The sequence below is a fragment of the Chenopodium quinoa genome, unplaced genomic scaffold, assembly GCF_001683475.1.
Source record: "Chenopodium quinoa cultivar QQ74 unplaced genomic scaffold, ASM168347v1, whole genome shotgun sequence".
NCBI classification, from domain to species: domain Eukaryota; kingdom Viridiplantae; phylum Streptophyta; class Magnoliopsida; order Caryophyllales; family Amaranthaceae; genus Chenopodium; species Chenopodium quinoa.
In genome coordinates this window covers 14,829-35,267 of record NW_018742963.1, presented here as the reverse complement: position 1 = coordinate 35,267, position 20,439 = coordinate 14,829, and the positions used below count along the sequence as shown (strand labels likewise).

At 35.9% G+C, this 20,439-nt stretch overlaps 1 protein-coding gene and 1 pseudogene across 2 annotated transcripts; both read right to left on the bottom strand.

Annotated features, from left to right (window-relative positions):
* Position 1: 1 nt before the first annotated feature.
* LOC110728783 lies at positions 2-6,278 on the bottom strand (annotated as a pseudogene).
* Positions 6,279-12,465: 6,187 nt separating this feature from the next.
* Positions 12,466-15,238, bottom strand: LOC110728784 (60S ribosomal protein L35). 2 transcript variants are annotated; one of them, XM_021908434.1, is made up of 4 exons: positions 15,084-15,238; positions 14,838-14,973; positions 14,587-14,743; positions 12,466-12,819 (listed from the first exon to the last, which is right to left on the bottom strand). In XM_021908434.1, the coding sequence occupies exons 1-4, from the start codon at positions 15,085-15,087 to the stop codon at positions 12,790-12,792; spliced, it is 327 nt and encodes a 108-aa protein (XP_021764126.1). In that variant the 5' UTR covers positions 15,088-15,238; the 3' UTR covers positions 12,466-12,789. The 2 variants fall into 2 exon arrangements, with proteins under 2 accessions (XP_021764126.1, XP_021764125.1); XM_021908433.1 differs by having other exon boundaries at positions 12,466-12,799; positions 15,084-15,237.
* Positions 15,239-20,439: the final 5,201 nt, after the last annotated feature.

Here is a 20,439-nt window from a genome sequence, read left to right as displayed (position 1 = left end):
CCTTCAGTTTGTAGATTACATACTCTGACTTGCTGAAAAAACAATCAAGGAAAAGATCAGTAACTCATCAAAACTATAATAACATTTTCCTATCTTAATCATCACTCCCAGCCTTAGCAATACCAAGCAACAAAACTAATTTATTGGCAGGAGGCAGGACAATTTAACACTTCATTTTGGCCAAAATCATGGAATTTTTTCACAGAATAGCCAAGTTGCGCATGGGTACCTGAGTCCAAGTAACATAGAATCCTTCGTATTGAACAATCAATAATACCGATAAATAACAACAATAGCCAACATCAAATTCGAATCTTATCTGAAGCAAGAATTAGCAAGGTCAAGTTGCCTACGCAACCTTAATCCAACAGACCCACAAGGGAAAAAAAGGTGATGTGAATAATGACTACCAATGATAGCACAAGAATTAGAGGAATGGCCATAATATGTAAATCAGTAAATGCAACACATTCCCAGGCAGAAGGAGGTAAGATGTTCCCTTGTAAAATTCCAGTAAACCAAGTAGTTAATTCTGAATGTTGTAAAGAATTTGGCTCCGTTTAGAAAGTTAGAAGCAAGATATAACTTTTCATTCTGTACAATGATGCTAGACTAGTCTCTTGCTCAGACTGGAAAAGGAACTTTCCAAGCAGTAAGCCAGTAACAATAACATTTCTTCTCTCTATTCTAATTTTTTTTCCCCTAGATTTCATTTCAAATTATACCCCACAATTATTTCTTTCAAAAAAAGTCATCAAAAAGGCAAGTAATTCCAATAGAGAAATAAGTCTCAGTTCCACACATTCATATGCTATAAATGTTGAATAGCTCTAAATTTCTCACCCAAAATATTCAAATAAAACAACTTGACAATTCCAAGTGTAAATACAAGATTCCTAAAAGGATATGTTATTCCACATAGTTGGAGCTCTTAATACTATTAATTATGGGTCTTTGTTTATACCACTCAATATTAACAAAACTCTAATATGCATATAGCCATATAGTGAAGAGGCCCAAGAGGGTAATGGGTGACGGAATAACTAAGTGTGTTTCCCGTCCTATGCTCAACTAATAAACGAAGTACACAAATTCAATGCAGTTCCACTGCACGTAAAACAAACGTACTGAGCATGCACAATGGAACAAAACTGTACAAAAGGATCAACGGCAGAAAACCACTAATATTCGGATGTTACACAAGTTTTAAAATTACATATCAAAGTACAATGGGAAATAACAGAAACCAAGACCTATTCCAAGGGCCTATTGAAAGGATTTTAGAGAGCACTTTGACTTGAAGAAACAAACAATGAAGCATCGACTGTAGACAAATGTCCATCCCTCATTCGTAATTTATAATATCTATGTTAATCTTTATAACATTTTAATCAAGGGACAAACTGGATATATAAATATTTTCAAATTTTGAAGGTAGGCTAATATAGAGAAACTTTCTCTATCCTTTCCCCAAATATCGGGAGAATATTTTCATGAAGTTACCCCCAATCAGTCAAGACAGGTTTCTAGACTGTAGACAAAGTGTTTTCACTAAGATCAACTTAAGCCTTAATGTAAATAGGCCAATTCTCGCTATTAGTTGCTAGAATTAGCCACTCGCTCACTTATCCAGCACAGATTTTAGCGTAGCCACATAAATTGCTAGAATATCACAAAAGCAACAAAATTGACAGCCAGTAAAGAACAGCCTAAAAGGAGGTAATAAAATCAGATAAAAAGACAAGCTAACCACTTAAACTTGAGAAAGAAAAGACACTCCTAAGCCCTAATTCAATTGAAAGAGCCATGGATTTACAATCTAACGTTAAATAATTGCAAGAGCTGCAATTTGACTTCCAATAGCAGAAAGCAAGAAAGCAGGAATTCAGAATGTACTAGAGCATGAGCAAACAAATGAAAGAGCATAATATTTCTAATGATTTGTGGATGAGTAAGTCCAACCCCCCCCCCCCTCTCTCTTTTTTTTACAGATAAACACTTGAGATTTCGTGAGTTCACAATTCCTTCAAAGGTCACTGGAACTAGCATCAGTATTAAAAGAGAGTGATAAGCACATATCATTATTTCCACAAAACTTAGTGGAGCCCTCAACCACAAGACATGATGCTGCTCCAATCTTGGCTCACAGCTCAACATTTATTCATCCTCCAACAAAACTATTTCGTTTTATCTCAGTGTTCTCCTTGGTCGTTAAGTGCTCCTCGGTCGATCCTCCAATCCTCTTGCACATCCATGACGACCATGAGGATTCTCAAAGCCACCCAAAAAAGTGAGCTAAAAGGACGCAAATCATCATTGATGTTGATGCTCTAAGAGCCTAAGACCCCAAATGCTGCATCTATGGAGATAAAAAACTATGCAGCCTTAATTTTATCTCAGGATCTAGCTTCACTTCTTGAAGTGCACTCTTAAGTCTTAATTATGGAGTATGTTAAAACTTAAAAGGGAATGATAAACAATAGATATGAAAGACTGAGCATGAAAAACATCCAACTCTATACAACACCATCTAGGGCAAAGACATTTCTTGCTGTCAAATGGTCAAGGATCTGAAGTGGATGAACACTAAACCCAGCAAGCCAAGATCCCAGACATTGGCTCTGTAAACAAACTGACAACATTTGAAACACTTTTTCGGCAGGACTAAAGTCTTAGAATGTGTTGATGTTAAATATCTGCTAAGGAGAAACGAGAAAGGGAAACAACCCTCAAGTTGAATCTAAGTTAAACTCCCTCCATTTCAAAAAAGTTGTTCCTATTCACTTTTTACACAATTTTCATTGCACACATTTTATCTATATATCTTTGAATAAGTAATATGAAAAAAAAAAAATTAAAAGTTGAGATTTCGGAACACGCTGACACTATTGTATTTTTATCTCATATAGTTATTAAGAAAATATTAGATTCCATTTCGTAGAAATTTATGATGATTTTAAACAATACTCCCTCCGTCACATAATACAATGCCTCTTTTCCTTTTTGGGTAAACCAAAATACAATACCTCTTTCTATTTAAAGGTTGTACTTTTTGACATTATCACCCTCTTTTTGATGAGTTGTCATCTTTTTTCCTTTTCTTTTTTGTACTTTTAACATCAATTTCCAACACTCTCTCTCTCTCTATCTCTTCAATTATTCTCAACTACTTTTTTTTTTCCTTCTATCTCTCTCTAACCCCACATGCACATATGTACTTCTAATCATTAGTTTCAAGGAATTTCCAACTTTCTTAATTCCCACGTAAAAACCCAACGAGGTTAATGTATTATGAGACGGAGGGAAAAACATCATAAAGAAACGTAGGTTATATATTTATCTTCCAGTGAAAAGGAAGGCTACTCAAGGTTGCTTCAAGCTTATATTTCAGCAAGTTTTGTTTAATATTCAACCCTAGCATTATTAGTAAAAAGATCAAAAATATGTTGTAAGTGTCACCTCATGATGCTTTGTAGGATTTATTACAAATCGAAGTTTTATGGTTGTTTTTTTCCCCCCTTATCTTATATATGGACAAAGAAGACAAAACACTAAGAGACGACATCATGATGATTGGCTGACTGCAAACCAAGAACTGGGCCAAAATGAAGTTGACAAGTCTTTGGTCCAATTTGGTTGATTTATATATCGGCAATATCAGCCTTCAAATTAAAATAGGGTTTGTGCAAATGATCCAAAATGCAATAGTTTATTTAAATGAGGCCTGAACAAGGATGTTCACGCATAAAGAAAGCAAAGCATGCCATATTGATGAGGCATGAAGAAGTTGCAAACAATCACTTACTCCCAGATAGATAACTGCAATTAGACTAAGTTCTCTTACCTCTTATCTCTCTGTTAAAATCCATCAACTTTAAGTAAATTCTAAAATCTTGTTTGCAAAAGCATCACTCACCCAAGACACTACAGTTATCTTAAAAAAAATAACATTGTAAGTGTAACTTTAATTCACAGACAAAAAGAATAGTTTTCTCAGCAGGTAACAGTTAAGAGTTGACTATTTATAAATAAATTGTTAAAAAAAAAAAAAATGGGGATTTGAAGAGAATGGTTTGGTAATTACTCCTGACTCTAATTGTGATGGCACACTGTGGTTAGGTAGAAAGTAATATTGGATGGTTTTACCATCCACTATTGTTAATTTAGTACTTAATTGGCTTTGCAAGATAGATTACTCGATACTGGATTTGTATGATGAATACATCCTTTGTGACCAGCAAGAAAGTATGGAGTATTTGTATATCATGTGGCAGTTCTTTCAAAAACAGAGATAAAAAAAAAAAAAAAAAAAAAAAAATCAAAAAGTTAGAATTGCAGCTATCCATACTACCATTTTGACAATTTGGTAGCTGAGGAATCAAGTTTTGTACCACAACAAGAAGGCTTCTGCTAATATGTACATCAATATCAATATCAAATACAATACAACGTAGAAGATTAGGTTTATTCAAACTTTCTAAGCATATAAATATTTGTAATCTCTTTAATAATCAATATGACAGCTGTATCTCAGTGCATAATGGCGTCATGACTCATGAGCAATGATTTCAACCTTTCACTTTGCACCAAATATGCAAGATAGCCAAGAACATGTACTTGTAGTAAACAATAAACAGTCCAAATGTGCCTAACAGACTAAACTAGAGGTTAAGCTCACAAGATTATACAGTTAAACATACTATTCTGCAAAATCAATACACAACAAGAATAAGATAGGCAGAATATCTAACGTAAGAGACCAGGTTCATACCTCACAAAGCCATTGTTGTCCATATCAGCAGCAAGAAACTGTGAGACGGTCATGTCCTGACCAAGCACCCGCTTTGCCAACAGCCTATTACGCTTGTCAATTCTAGCCTCAGCCAAGTAAAGAAAGGCACGGGCAACAGCGAGTGTAGATACTAGCAACCAAATTGATGCAAAGCAACGACCAGACAACGACGTAAATGCCCTATCACCATAACCCACTGTGGTAACTGACATAACAGAAAGATAAAGTGAATCCACCCATCCAAGCTTCTCAACAAAATGCATAACACCCACCCCAACTCCAATACACATAACCACCACACCTAATGCCAATGCCACCTTCATTCTTATCCTCATCCTCCCTTTCTTGACATCAACAAGCACCGATTTCGCTTGATCCTCTCGTTTCCCTGCCTTAACCGTCCTAAGAAGATAATTCTCTTGCAAGTCTAACACATAAGTAACCATCCCACTAAGCAAAATATCAATAAATCCAAACCCAACCAACACAAACAAAACTGAGAACAACTTAGTTGTAGCAGAATTAGGGGTTATATCCCCATAAACCAATAGTACACATAGTCACAATGCAAAAATACAATGCATCAATTACTGGGTGAGTCTCCCTAACTGAAAAATGTGTTCTATTCAACCAATATATCAAAACCCCAAATGACAAATAAATCAATAGCAGCACAAATGCTTGTATAACAACAGACTGAGAGCTAGGTCGGGGTATACCATCTTCCTTCTTTTGATCATTACTGTTTAAAACCGCCATAGCAGGGGCAGTCTTAGACCTGTGAAGATTAGTTTTCTTGCCGCGATAATTAGGATCAACCAACCACTGCTGTTGCAGTTGTTGTTGCTGCCACTGCTGCTGCTGCTGTTGCCACTGCTGCTGCTGCTGTTGCCACTGCAGCGGCGGCACCTGCAGAGGCTGCTGTTGCTGTTGTTCCTGACATTGCTGTGCTAACTGTGGATCAAAAAGGAAGGAAAGATGATGATAATCCGAAGACGGAGACGGAAAAGGCGAAGAAGGCAGAGAAAGGGCATCAAAGAGAGTGGATGAAGAAGGGGATTGAATTGAAATTGAAGGGTCTCTAGGAGAGGAAGGAAAGGAGCCAAAGATAAGGCGATCTTTGAATTCAGAAGGGGTTAAAGAGAGTGAAACTTCATGATTTTCAGGAAGCGGGGATAGAGTTAAAGGTGGTGGAGGAGTTACTTGTGACCTTAACAATGGCAGAAGATGTTCATGCTCTTCTTCCTCCATTTGGGTACTCAGTAGATAGGATTTCGCGCCATTAAAATGGTTTCTGCCTTTCAATCACAATCCCAACAAAAAAACAAAAATAAATTTCACCTTTCAATCACAATCCCATAGAAGATGATGATGATTCACCTGGAGCAATCAAGTGAAAATAAACAGGCAAAATTGGAAACAGTCAGTGTAATATGGCTTAAAAAAAACGTATTGATTTTACACCCGAAAGAAACGTTTCGCCAAAGAACCCAGAACCTGAAGAAATCAAAAATTCGAAGAACACCCATTAAAATTGCGAGGATGAAGAAGGAGAAAGTGGTGGAATTTGTTAGAGATGAGACTGAATAATGAGATGGGGTATAATATAAGTTATCTAATTCTGGGATACTATAAAGTATGATTATGATGAATATAATAATAAGTTATGCAATAAATGAATGGTATAAAGATGAAGATGAAAGTGAATTAATGGCGAAGAAAGAAGAATAAGAGAGAAAGAGGGAGGTGGTGTAAAATAGGAGAGGGTTGGTTACAGTGTAAAGTATTTGATTTGATTGAGGCAGTTGTACAGTTACACGTTAAGCGTCAGGGAAGGGGGTCTTCTACACGAGTCATGTGAATTTCAGGCAGTATTTTCTGTTTGTGGTTCGTATTTCATCGATTCACATGCCAAACAATTTCCAACTTTCTACTTCTGCGCATCGGTTAGTACCGATATATTTACTCTTTATATATATATATATATATATATATATATATATATATATATATATATATATATATATATATATATATATATATATATTATTTGTACGCTAAGATTAGGGTATGTTCTTCTCGTCTTATCTTTCTTTACTTGAATCTCCGGCCCCGGGAATGGGAGTGAATAAAGATAACAATAGGCGTCTTGCGTCTAGCCCTAACACATCAGGCTTGACACTTTGAAAGTGGACGGGAAAGCTAAGGGAATCCTCATCGCCAAAGTGTCTCTAGTGGGGGTTTAATCTCACAACCTCTTGGTTGTGAGATGCAAACTTGACCACTAAACCAAGTTATGCTTGGTGACTAACATTGTATATTTTTTTTATTTTTTTGAAGGTAAGGAAAATAACATTAGGAAGCCCTTCTCACGAGGGAAATTCCTAACGTATCAGAAAAAAGAATAGGGAATAGGCTAGACCTATTACAAATATCAATATCCATATTATCATACACTAAATGATCTACATTAGCGATCCGATCTATTGCTCGATTTGCCTCTTGGTAAATGTGTTGAATACTCAAATTATGAAACCGAGTGAGAAGAGGGACCGAACATCTTTTATAACATGCTCGATCTGCCAAGGGATTGCCCAAATGTCTTTCACTGAGTTGATGACTAATAGATTATCACCTTCAATCTAAATATTCTGAATGCCACATTGAAGAGCTAGTTGGACTCCTTTATGAAGAGTCGTAGCTTCTGCTATAAATACTTTGGTGTTGCCGAGGTTGAAAGTAGATGCCTTGATGAGGGTTTCGTTGCTATCTCTGATGACGATTCCTGCTGCTGCTGAATTGTTGCGAACCGAATCGTCGAATTTGAATTTAATTGACAGTATTTCGTCCTGATGTATTAACATCAATAGTATAAAACAATAATATCAAACTTATTAATATATGATCTTGATTATACTTCCTCCGTTTCTTTATAGTTGCAATACTTTCCTAAAATAAAAATGTCACAATAGTTGTAACATACTATAAAAGGAAGGTTTTTAATCGTGAGTGTACTATTACCTTTATTTGAAGCTCATGGCTCACCTGATTATACTCCGAACAACCTCTTAACCCCATTTTAATTGTATTATATCATGTGAGGTATACTTTTCTTAAAAAAAACGGAGTTATGTATTAATTGATTGATTGTATTGAAATAAAATGTGTGTTGCAACTATAAAAAAACGGAGGAAGTATAACTTAATTGATTGATTGAGAATTTAGAGTTATGTATTAATTGATTGATTGTATTGAAATAAAATAAATAATGTAATTTTGGACTTAATTCAAGTAATTGATTTTTAATTTATGCAATTCTTTGATGATTAATTAATCTTTCCTTTTTCTTTGGTAATTGATTAATCTTTCCTTATATCTTAGCTGATTGATTTTTTATTTTTTTTTTCAATAATTTATATTCCAATATATTTTTTTTTCAATAATTTTTATTCCAATTAAGGAAGAAGAATGTTGTGGTCTTTATAGGTGAACACTACAGCCTTCCACTTCATTTGTGTAATAGAAATTAAGGTTGATAAATACATATAAGATAAAATAAAGATTACGAACCAAGATCATTACCATACAACGAACCAACTGTGCCTTACACGGTACAAATGAATTCGTGTTCTCAATTTGTTAATTTGTATGAATGAACAAATTAGTTTTTCTCTGATCTTTTCACCAATCAACTTCACAAATTTGCTAAGTCTATGCAAATAAGAAATTAAGTGAAATGAATATCCTCTTTTGATGCTAATGAGAAATGTGATAATTGGTTGTGGTGCATTACAAGGTACACTTAGTTGTATGATAAAAGCTCCTATATTGTCCAATAATGTCTAATAAATCTAATAAGATAAGATAAGAGTTTTTGGGCCAATAACATAGATATATAAATTAATTGAAATTTGGGTGAAGTAAACACTACCTTATTTGACTCCACACTACCTTATTTGACTCCAAGTATTGAATATTGCGGTAAGCGGTTTGGTTAGCAACTCCATACGTTTGAGTTTAAGGTCATGTTTGGTAATTAGTGAGTAATATTGCTATTATAATTAATTGTATTGACGGGTTTGATAAGCCGAATAGATTAGTTTTTGTTAATTTTTTTCAGATAGTTATATTAGCTATTTTTACTAAGTGTTGGGTAAAATAATTGATAACTTGTAATTAATTACTCATAACAAATTTCATCTAACCCGACTTAAATTCTCACAGACCGGCTCAAAACCAAACTAAATGATAACTCATCGTTGTCACTCAAATATACCAGAAAACAAAATACAAATGTACACTTGATAACTTTAGTTGTGTTCATGTAAGGCGGACGGGGAATACAGTGGCCCATCTAGCTGCTAGATGGGATTTAGGGGATATATTACAACGTGTTTGTATGGATTTAATCCCCCAAAGTTTTCATACTTTGGCGGAGATTGATTTTGATATAGTATTCTCCCGTGTTTGTCTTCAAAAAAAAAAAAAAAAAAAATCTTCAAAAAATTCATAAACAGATGACTTCACAACATTATTGCTTCAATTCTAAAAGTAACTTCACTAAGGTTTTGACTTCACAACATTGCTTCAATTCTTAAAGGATAAAGATGTTATAGCATGATTGCGATTCCATTACATGTTAAGGTTTATATTTAATGTTTCTACAACTATTTTAAAATTTTCTTCAATTATTGAGTTAGATGCTGAGGTACTAAGTTGAGTTAGATTTGTATGTCATGGGACAAAAACAGACAGTTGTGTTTACATCTTATTATTGCTCTTGTCTTGTAGTACTACTATACTGTAGTTTATACACACGTCAACAAAGATTCTAAATTGTGATCTACGTATACAAAGTACGGAGTATTATTGAAAAATTATATATAAATATTAAAATAGAGGTTTGGGCTTTTAGCTCACTTAATAAGGTTCTAACAATAATAAGAATTGAGATATAGTTAGAGTCCTTTTCCTTCATACCATTATCAAAAAAATTATTTAAGCTATTAACCCTAGTAGAATTCTAATTGCTTTCTTATGTTGTGAGTTAAACTCTAATGACAAGCTAATTTATCTTGGAATTCAAACGGTTGTAGCTAAAGATTTGTCTGCAATTTAAAAAGGAAAATACACTTTAATAATCCTAACTATTGCCGATTCACTTTGAATAATCTCAACTAAGGTTTATTTTTTAAATCCTAACTATACCCTGACTTTGCCTCCAATGATCCCAAAAACTAATTATCAGCTGAAAGTGTTTTTTTAGTTTTTTTGTTTTTTTGTTTTTTTTTTTTTTTGTTTTTTAAACGCCACATGTCAGCACATAATTAGCCTAATTTTAAAAAAAATAAAAACAAACAAAAAAAACAGAAATTGATCCCAGCCAACCCCCATTGTTCTCAGCCAATCCACAACCAACCGGCCGGCCACCTCCCTAACCCCTCGAAAATGGCCGCCCGACCCTTCCAACCCCCAAAACACACACCGTATCCACCCAACCCCCTAAACCACTATCCTCCCTTCCCTCCCCTTTGTCGGAAAACCATTCAAACAAAAAAAAATCAGCGCCCCTTCCTCCGCCACCGAAATCGCCCCTCCTCCCTTTCCCCACCCTCGAAATTGGCCGTATTGGCGGTGGGAGAAGGGAGGAGAAGCGGTTATGGTGGCGGATCCAAGTAGGGGAGGGTTGTTGTGGGTTAGGTTGGTGTTTTTGGGGTCGAGGTGGGCTGGGTCGGTGGTTTCGGAGGTTGGGGTGGGTTAAACGGGTGGTAGAGGGCCGGCCGGTCGATTTTGTGGTTAAGGGGGGTGGCTGGCCGATTTCTGATGGAGGTTAGGGTTTGGCTCGCGGTGAGGGTTAGGGTGGCTAACTGGTTGTGTTTTAGGTTTTATTTTTTTTGTTTTTTTAAATTTGGACCAATTACGTGTTGACACGTGTCATGGTCATATGTTATAACAGGTCATTGACCCATTGAATGACCGGTTGGGATCATTAGAGGCAAACTGATCCCATTGTTAGGATTATTAAAAAAAAAAAACCTTAGTTGGGATTATTAGAAGTAAATCAGCAATAGTTGGGATTATTAAAGTGTATTTTTCCTTTTAAAATCACTAACTACTAGCTTGATTATGGGAGTTAAAAATTAAAATTAGCTTGGACAAAAGTTTTCAAAATATAGGAGATTAATAAACTAATAAATTAAATGAATGAAATTTAAAAAGCTAATTGAGAAAGTCAACCTAAATTTTAATTTATAATTTTAGTTAACAATATTTTTCTATCTAATTAATATTACCAAGCTAATTTTAGCTACACAAAGCAAAATTGATTGCCAAAGCTAATCAATAAGACATGTAAATATATATTAATTACTATATTAAAATAAAAATTTTAACGTTTGCAAGCAAATTCCTTTTGCCAACCATTAGAATTAGTAATACTCGATCCCCTTCTTCATAGTGTCATATAGAGTGCTCCTCTATCCCTTATTTTTTGCCCATTATAAATATATGGCTAAACTTTTACAACTTTGACTAAGAATTCTTGTCAATATATAAGTGATAAAATATGCAAGTGAGATCTTGTTAGAATCGCCTCATTGTATATTTTATTAATATCAAAAAATTATAATTTTTATGCTTATAGTAATGGAGATATATTAGTTACACTTTGGAGACTGTGAAAAGTCAAATGAGGCAAAAAATAAGGGATGGAGAGAGTAGGTTATTTCTCATATGCTCTCAAAGTCCCAAGAGGTACATAGTACAGTAATATTCATATTACTATGAGATTCTTACTTTCGATTAAAAATCCTATAGGAGGCATAGTATTTTAAGGTAAGGAGAAGGGCCCGGTTTAACCTCTCACAGGTCAATCCAATCTAGGTTATTAGGCAGATCAGTTGAAAATTGGGGAAAAGGGTAATGAAATCTCCATCGCAAGTGCCTCTAGTGGATTTGATTCCAATAACCTCTTGGGTGTGAGTCTGTGAGATAACAAACCTACCACTAGTCTATAGGAGGTATTTGGTTAGCTAATTGGCATGAGGCCAGGAATGTATATTATTCTTTTCCGAGTATTTCGTACTTGAACCACATCCAGCTTCTCCATACTTTATGAGCTTTAGGTATGGATTTAAACACCTAAATTTTGGTATAAAAATGGACAGTTTTGCCTAATCCAATTGGCATTTCGTTACTCGTATCGAGAGTGATTTCAAGAAAAGGAAGTTATGTCATAAGGAAAGAGGTAATAACAGTAATTTTAAAAAAGAGCGAAGGAACCAGTATAAATATTTTACGACTTCTCCACATTTAATTATTTTGCAAGATATTTTCACCAGCGGCGGCAAGCTTACTAAATTTGTACTCATAACGATAACTATAAAAATTCAAAGAATACACTTTCTCCATTTTCCATTTGGGTTTGAAAAGAACTAATAATTGACCAAAAATGCAATTAATCGGAAACATATGTACTAAAATAGATCTACAATAGTTGTACAGAGTAACAAATAATGTGAAATGATAATTGATCCTTACCAAATGAAAAATGCGGTAAATTTCAAATTAGATTTGAAAGGCAACTGGTTGCAATTAATTTTAAATTGCCGTAAATGGCAACGGTTGGAATTGATCGAAAACAAGAATATTAATTTGCACGTCTACGGAGTATATAGTAAAGACGAACTAACCTGCTCCACATCATAAACACATGCAGATGTTAAAAAGTGAACACTAGTAGATTGAATCTAAACACCTTTCTATGTCAAAATTCATCATAGATCACAAACAAAGATTCTATTTAGCAACACAAAATGCTGGCAGAAACTGGCTAATGTCATAAATTGAAGCTCACTTTTTAGAAGTTTAACGAACATTGGAACAAAAAATTTCATGGAATGTAGAAACCCCCTTAGATAATAGATACGTAGCCTACACCTTGATGGCATACTTCCTCATGGGATAGTATCTCTCCCTCTTCTTCTCCCTTTCGGTCTTCAAAGATGCCTGAGAAAAGAAAGAGAGAACTACACATTTTAAGACCTCATTATACTAAAATAAATTTAATGAACATGTTTACAACATTGAATCTCTATCCTAGAATAGACTTTCCAACACCAAAATAAGGAACGAAAAGTTATAACACTTTCACTTTGATTAGATCATTTGGGGCATGGACTCTTTCATGTGACACTAACAAATACCATCAACATCAAATGCTTCAACAGCTCATCAGGTTGGGCAAGAGATTTATGGATGATTGAACACGTTTACAGCATAAAACCTTCTATCTCAACTCTACCACACCCCAAAAAAGGAATGACCAGCAATAACACTTTAATTAGAACACCCGAGACATGGACTCTTTCATGTGATACACTGATACATGCAAATAGTGTCAATATCACACTCCTCCACGGGGTATCATATTGGGGCATGACAATCAACGTCGCTTACCACCAACAGAGATCAACAGTTAAGCTTAAGATGTAAATGAAAATCATTCAAAACAACACATTGATTTCAATAATCTGCGCTGAAATCAAAATTAATCCAACCCCTTATTCAAGGTGTAAAGATATAAATGAAAATCATTCAAAGAATGGCATTTCAGAACACAAGCTTGTGCTTCCCTAAACCCTATACTGTTTGATGTGACACATGCAAATGGCAACAATGTCGCAACAGCTAAACAAGTTGAGCAAGGGAAGCAATGAAGCATACACTCAAAGTTTGGTTGATGGCAAAATACTAACCTTCTCCGACAAGAGGTCAACAGCTATGCGTAAACAAGAGAATTAAAATCAGAACTATCATGCCTACAAACTGACATAACTATTTTCTCATAAACTTCGTAGAAATTATCATAACTGCCACAACTCCTTCCATTCTAACATATCCAACAATGCAATTTAGAATGATTACCACCTCCTAAATGTCTAATACTCGTATTATATGAGCATCTCCATCAGGTCAATTCAAATATTCATGAAAAGTTTTGTTGACAAGTGATGTACTTTGGCTTGTAGCACTGCACAGCTCACATCAGCTTACACCTCTAAACTTAACAAACTCCCTAACCCTTCTTTTTTAAATTTTCCCTTCTTAATTAAGGTTCAAAATCTAGAGCTCATAGGCTCAAATAAACAGGAACGGGTCGAAAAGACGGGTAAAAAAAAACTGCCAATAAGAGAGGTGTTTGGAGCACCACATATGACCTAGCTTAAAAGCTAAATAAATGACAAGACAAATAAAATCCATCTTCAAAACAACACATTTATTTCAATAATATATGCAGAACTAAAAATTAATCCAACCCCTTATTCAGGGTGTAAAGATATAAAAGAAAATCATTCAAAGAGCATTTCAGAACACAGCCTGTGCTTCTCTCAAAACCAACAAAAATTTGTAATTTACCCATGCCTCCCTATAGTTACCGAACCTAATATACTAGCGTGCAGCCGCTTCACTCGTACTAACCATTACCATCACTCTTAATATTAATGTAAAAAGAATCAATCAAATGACATAGCACTTCAACATTCAACCTCAAAATCAAAATGCCAATGACAACCTTAATTCCCTTCAATCTAATCTATATAACATAGACGTAAATCCATTTCACTCAACATTCAACGACATACTAATACAATCAAACCCAAATACAATGTGCAATAATGAATGTAGATTCAAAACCTCACAATATTATCCACAACAACACAATAAACAAATTTATATATTTAATTGAACAAATCAAATTGGCAAAACAGTATAACATGAGATAGAAATAATACCTGATGCTTAGTGAGGCGACGACGAATGGCACGGGTCTTCTTGGGACGAAGATCAAGCGGCAAGAACTTCTTCTTCTTGTATGCTTCCCTCAATGCCGACTTCTGCTTCTGTGACATCACTGTCAATACTTGCGCAATCCCTAATCTCACCACCTTACTGCAAAAACCCCAAAAAAACCCAATTAATACAATCAAATCATACAAAAAAACCCTATAATTGAAAACCCTAGAAAATTGAAATCAAAACATACATCTTTGAGAGCTTGTTAGGAGCACCGCCGGTAACCTTAGCAACACGAAGAAGAGCGAGCTCAGCCTTGAGATCCTTGAGCTGATTCAACAAGTCAGCCTTAGGCTTCTGCCTCAACTCATGGGGTTTGATTCTTGCTGCAAATTTTAACACAAAAATTGTTAAATTGAATCAAAAACTAAAGTTTGAAGACATTGAATAAGCTTGAATTCATCGAAAATGGAGGAGAGAGAAAGAGAAATCGTACCCATTTCTGCGCTTCTGAGGTGAGTGTTTGCTGCAACAACGGCGAAATTGAGAGAGTGGAAACCCTAGAAGAAGAAATGGCTCAGCTATAAAAGCAGGGTTTATGGTGATTGGGTTTTATATGTATTGAGGGCCTTGGGTTGTTCAAAATATATTGATGGGCCTATAATTGTATAAGGTCTTCTTAGTGCTTAGGGCTAATGGTCTGTTGTAAACTGTGCAGAAAGAATCGTAGAGTCGGTAAAAACTGACACAACATAACTCGAGTCTCACTTACTCGTATAGCCGGCTAAAGGTGAATCAAGTGGATATAAACATTGTAAATCAGGAATTTTTTTATTTTTTTTTTTTTTGGTAAAGGAAAGGTCCTATCGGGTCGGAACCTCTCATAAGTCTTACCGGGTCGGAGCCTCTCACAGGTCCCCTCGATCCGGGTTAGTGGACTAGGCACTTTAGAAGTGGGAGGGGGGAAGGGTAAAGGAATCTCCACCCTAAAGTGTCTCTAGTGAGGTTTGATCCTACAACCTCATGATTGTGAGATATAAACCTTATCACTACACCAAGTTATGCTTGGTATAAATATTGTAAATTAGTTGTAAATAATCAAAAGTGAACTTAATATAAATATAATTTATCGTTTTTTTAAAATGTGTGATCTTTAAAATACAATGCAGTAAATATTTTACTCAAATGTGTGAAATTAACTACTCCCTCCGTCTTATAATACAATGTCTCTTTTCCTTTTTGGGTAAACCAAAATACAATGTATTTTTCTATTTAAAGGTTGTACTTTTTGAGATTATTATCTTTTTTTGATAAACTGTCATTTTTTTTTTCCTTTTTTTTTATACCAAGTATTTTTTTCTTTCTCTCTATCTCTCTCTAACCAGATGCACATATGTACTTCTAATCATTAGTTTTACGGAGTTTTCAAATTTCTTAATTCCCGCGTTAAAACCCAAAAAGACATTGTATTATGAAACAGAGAGATTACTAAATTTAAAGTACCCAAAAAAAAGTTGAAAGTTACTCGTAACCATATTTGGATAATAGTTATATGAGTATAGCCTTTTGATTGTTGATATGGTCGATCCAAATCCTTTAAAAGATGGTATTGGGTCAAATTGGTTTTCTTTTAAAGTTATGCAAATAAATTGAGTTTAGATCATATTTTGGGGTCTAGGTTTTTTAAAAAGTTTTGAGTTTAGGGTCCAAGTTTATTGTAGTTTGTGTTTGGGTGGTCTTTTTAGGCCAAAATTAAATCTAATATATATAAATAAAGTAGGCATTTTTGAAGAGCATTCAGAGCACCACGTAAGAAATATACTTATTTCGACCAATAAGAAGAAAGATTTGTATTTTATTTTTGAATTAAAAAATTATGTCGCCACCTAGATAAAAGTAACGAATTAGATTTGATATATCTAAAATTTTAATGCCACGTAGATTATAATCCACGAAATAAATTATTTTAATGAAAAAAAATAAAGTAAAAATATAGGAAAAGATAAAATTATTAATTCAATACTACGAGTATAAGAAATCCAAAAAAAAATATATTAAAAAATATTTAAATGATAAACGCTTGTAATAAAGTTTGATACCTATCATTATAAGATAAATTTTGATAGTATTTATGATAAGAAATACAAATTGTTCGTCAATTATAATTAAATTAAAATTTGTGATACCTACTATTATAAATTGACACATCATACGACACAAACAAAATTTCATATCAATAAAAAACCCCATCAAGCGAATTTTGTGTTAATAATTTTGCGTTAATTTTTGGTCATCAATGGCCGGGTAATTTTTAGCTTAATTTTTAAAATCCTATGTTTAAATTACACTACTAGAAATAGGCCGAATTCCGACGGACATGTTTTTCCGTCAGAAATCCCATAAATTCCGACGGATTTTTTAATCTGTTGGAAATTTACGACGGACTTCCTACGGAATAAAAATCTGTTGGAATTTATGGGCTTTCCGACGGAATATTCCGTCGGAAATTTGACGCTTCGACGGAAATAAAATCCGTCGGAAATTTCCAATCGGATTATTCAGTCGGAATATTAAATTTCCGACAGAAGTAAAATCCATCGGAATATAATTAAATAATAATAAAAAAAAAGTCCCCTTAAAAACCTAAAAGAACCCTAAAAACCCTTATTCTCTCTCCTCTCCTCTTCTCTCCCCGCCTCTCTTCTCTTTCTCTCTCCTCTCTTCTTTCCTCTTCCCCTCTTTCTCCTTCCTTTCCGGCCTTCTCCTTTCTCTCCTTCCTTTCCGGCCTTCTCCTTTCTCTCCTTCCTCGGCGCCTCACTCCTACTTCCTCTCCCCCTCTTTTTCCTTCCTCTCCTTCTCCCTCCTCTCCTCTTCCCTCTTTCTCTTTCCTCTTCCCCTCTTTTTTTTTCTTTTTCGTTTCGTTTTCTTTGGTTTTCAACTCAAGGTAATTTCAAGATTTTCATGTCAAATTCGATCATGAAAACTCTAGATCTAGAGTTTTCATGGTCGAATTTGACCTTATAAACCCAATTTCAACGTTTTTTTTTTTTGTCAAATTAAGGTATGTGTCTCTTTTTTTTCTTCTTAATTTTGATTTAAATTAACTTGTTGATTTTTCTGATTTTTTTGAAATATATGGTGTTGGTGAATTATGGATTTTTTTTTGGGTGGTTTCGGTGGTTGTTTTTGGGTGGTGAGGTGGGTTTCTATGGTGGTGAGGTGGGTTTCGGTGAGGTGTTGGGTGGTTTCAGTGAGGTGGGTTTCAGTAAGGTAAGGTGGGTGGGTGGGTTAAGGTGGTAGGTGGGGAGGTGGGTTTCGGTGAGGTGGGTGGGTCTGGTGAGGTGGGGAGGTGGGTTTCGGTCAGGTGGGTAGGTCTGGTGAGGTGGTAGGTGGGTGGGTCTGGTAAGGTAGGTTAAGGTAGGGAGGTGGATTAAAGTGAGGGGGGCTGGTGGTGGGGTGGTGGAGGCGGTTTTTTTTTTTATGTTTTTTTATTGATTTTTCCGATGGATATTTCCGTCGGAATACACCTCTTCCGACGGGAATTTCCGTCGGAATATACCTCTTCTGACAGAAATTTCCCTTGGAATCCTCTCCAACTCCGACAGAAATTTCCGTCGGAAAATTACAACGGAATTTCGTTTAAAGTCAAAACCAGCTCCGACAGAGTGGATTCCGTCGGAAAAGTGGCTTCCGACGGAATTTCCCTCGAAAAACGTCGAATTTCCTACAAAGGGTAGTGCGACAGACTGATTCCGACGGAATTCCGTCAGAAGGCCGTTTTCCGACGGATTTTCCGATGTTTTCGACGGAAAAAATTCCGTCGGAATCCAGCTGTTTTCTTGTAGTGTTAGTATTTCTAATTATTACTTACATTGTATTAATTTGGGATACTCAACAATTATATGTTTATGTTTAATTACTAAATGTTGTTTTACATGCAGATCTAACACATCATACGACACAAATAAAATTTCGTATCAATACAAAACTCCATCAAGCGAATTTTGTGTTAGTAATTTTGTGTTAGTTTTAGGTCATCAATGCCCGGGTTATTTTTAAAATCTTATGTTTAAATTTATATTTGTTATTATTAGTTACATTGTATTTATTTAAGATACTTAACGATTATTTGTTTATCTAATGGCATACGATTAGATGTTGTATACTTAATATATGGATGACTTTGGTTGTTATTGGAGATGATGAAAAAATTTCAATGCATAGATTTGTTTTGATATCGCAACAATTTTTCATTTATTGGTAATATGTTGATTTATTTTATATAAATGTAAAGATTTAATTTATATCAATTTTAGTTTGGCTAATGTTTCGGGGTTTTCTGATGTCCTGCGGGAGAGCTACAATTCCGAGACTGGAACCGGACGCCTGTACCTGCAAAATAACGGAGACTCCTGAGAGCTCCGCCTCCAACGGTCAAGTTAGTACCTGATTAAGGAGTAATTAATACAGAAATTAAAGTAATAAGGTCTCTCTAGGTGAGAGTATTTAATGTAGGTAATCTGCTTTGCTAGCGAGATCAGCCGGTTATTAGTGTGTTCCGTAATGTTTCTCCTCTGTTCTGTTAATTATTCGGTCCCCCGATTAATGAGGATTAATCGAGTATTTATAGCCTTGGGAAGCGTGCAACTCTCTAGGTTTAAGGTAAACCTAGGGCCGATCGGGCTTCTAGACTGAAATGGGCCTTGATGGCCGGTTGTCCCATTTGGCATGGGTGGACACGTGGCGTGTCTTAAGTGGTCCGTGGAGGACGCGTGGCGGAACCTGGTTGGTCCACTTGTCAAACGGCGCTTGGTGGATAAAAATCCCCTAATCATTTGCCCCTCACAGGTGGCACGCGACTGGTCACGTGTCGCCTGTGACAGGCGTCGCACGGTGACAGGCGACGGCCCGTTACAGGTGTCACCTTGCAGACGGCCGGGAGACTCTCCCGCCCAAATTTGAATTCGGAAGCGACCCTTCGCCTTCTCATTTTGCCTATAAAAGGAAGTGCTGACTTCGGTCATTTTCACATTTGAGAATTTTTGCGAGAACATTCGGACCCCTGAACTTGCTCTGACATTTTCGGACTTTTTCTGCCTACCGCCTGTTCTGACAAGCCGACTGACCCGAACTTTCAGGACTTCATCAACTGTCATCCGTTCAGGTAACTCAGTTCTCTTACTCTTAATTTTCTTTTTATTTTTTGAAATGGCACCATGGAAGCACACGACACGCCCTAAGTTAGTGATCAGCCGGTCACCGGGGACGGCTGAATCTAGGACTAGGAGTGCCGCCTGCCCTTTTCTGGACCCATCTTTACCCTTTATACAAAGTCCGACTGAATCTGTGTCTATGCAGAACGTGATGGCCAGAACAAAAAAGACTGCTAGAATATCAAACTCAGACGGCTCCTCCCAAAGGGTACTCCTTAGCGAAACATCTGACCAGGCGCCAGATGTGGAACGAGGCGACTGTCAAGCTGACAGTTCTGAGAGAGGGACCAAGGTGTTCCCTTCTCATCTAACCGTGGACATGTCTAATTTACCTTCTGCTCCTTCTAAGGGAGAGGAGGCGGGCCCCTCTAGGAGAGGAGAGGCGTCGTCCTCTTCGGACTCGTCAGGGGACGAGTCCGATTCCAGCTCTTCTGACCATAGTTCTTCTGACTCAGAAGAAAAACATAACCGCCTACAAGAGGCGAGAAGTTCCCATGCAGTGGAGAAGGGGGATAATTGGGCAGAGCCGTCCGCCTCTTACAGAGAGGAAAACACCCCCTACTACTGCAGGGTGCCCCGGGGCCGGATCGCAACCATGCGAGACAACGTGGCGAGCTTTATTGCTAACCACAAAATGGG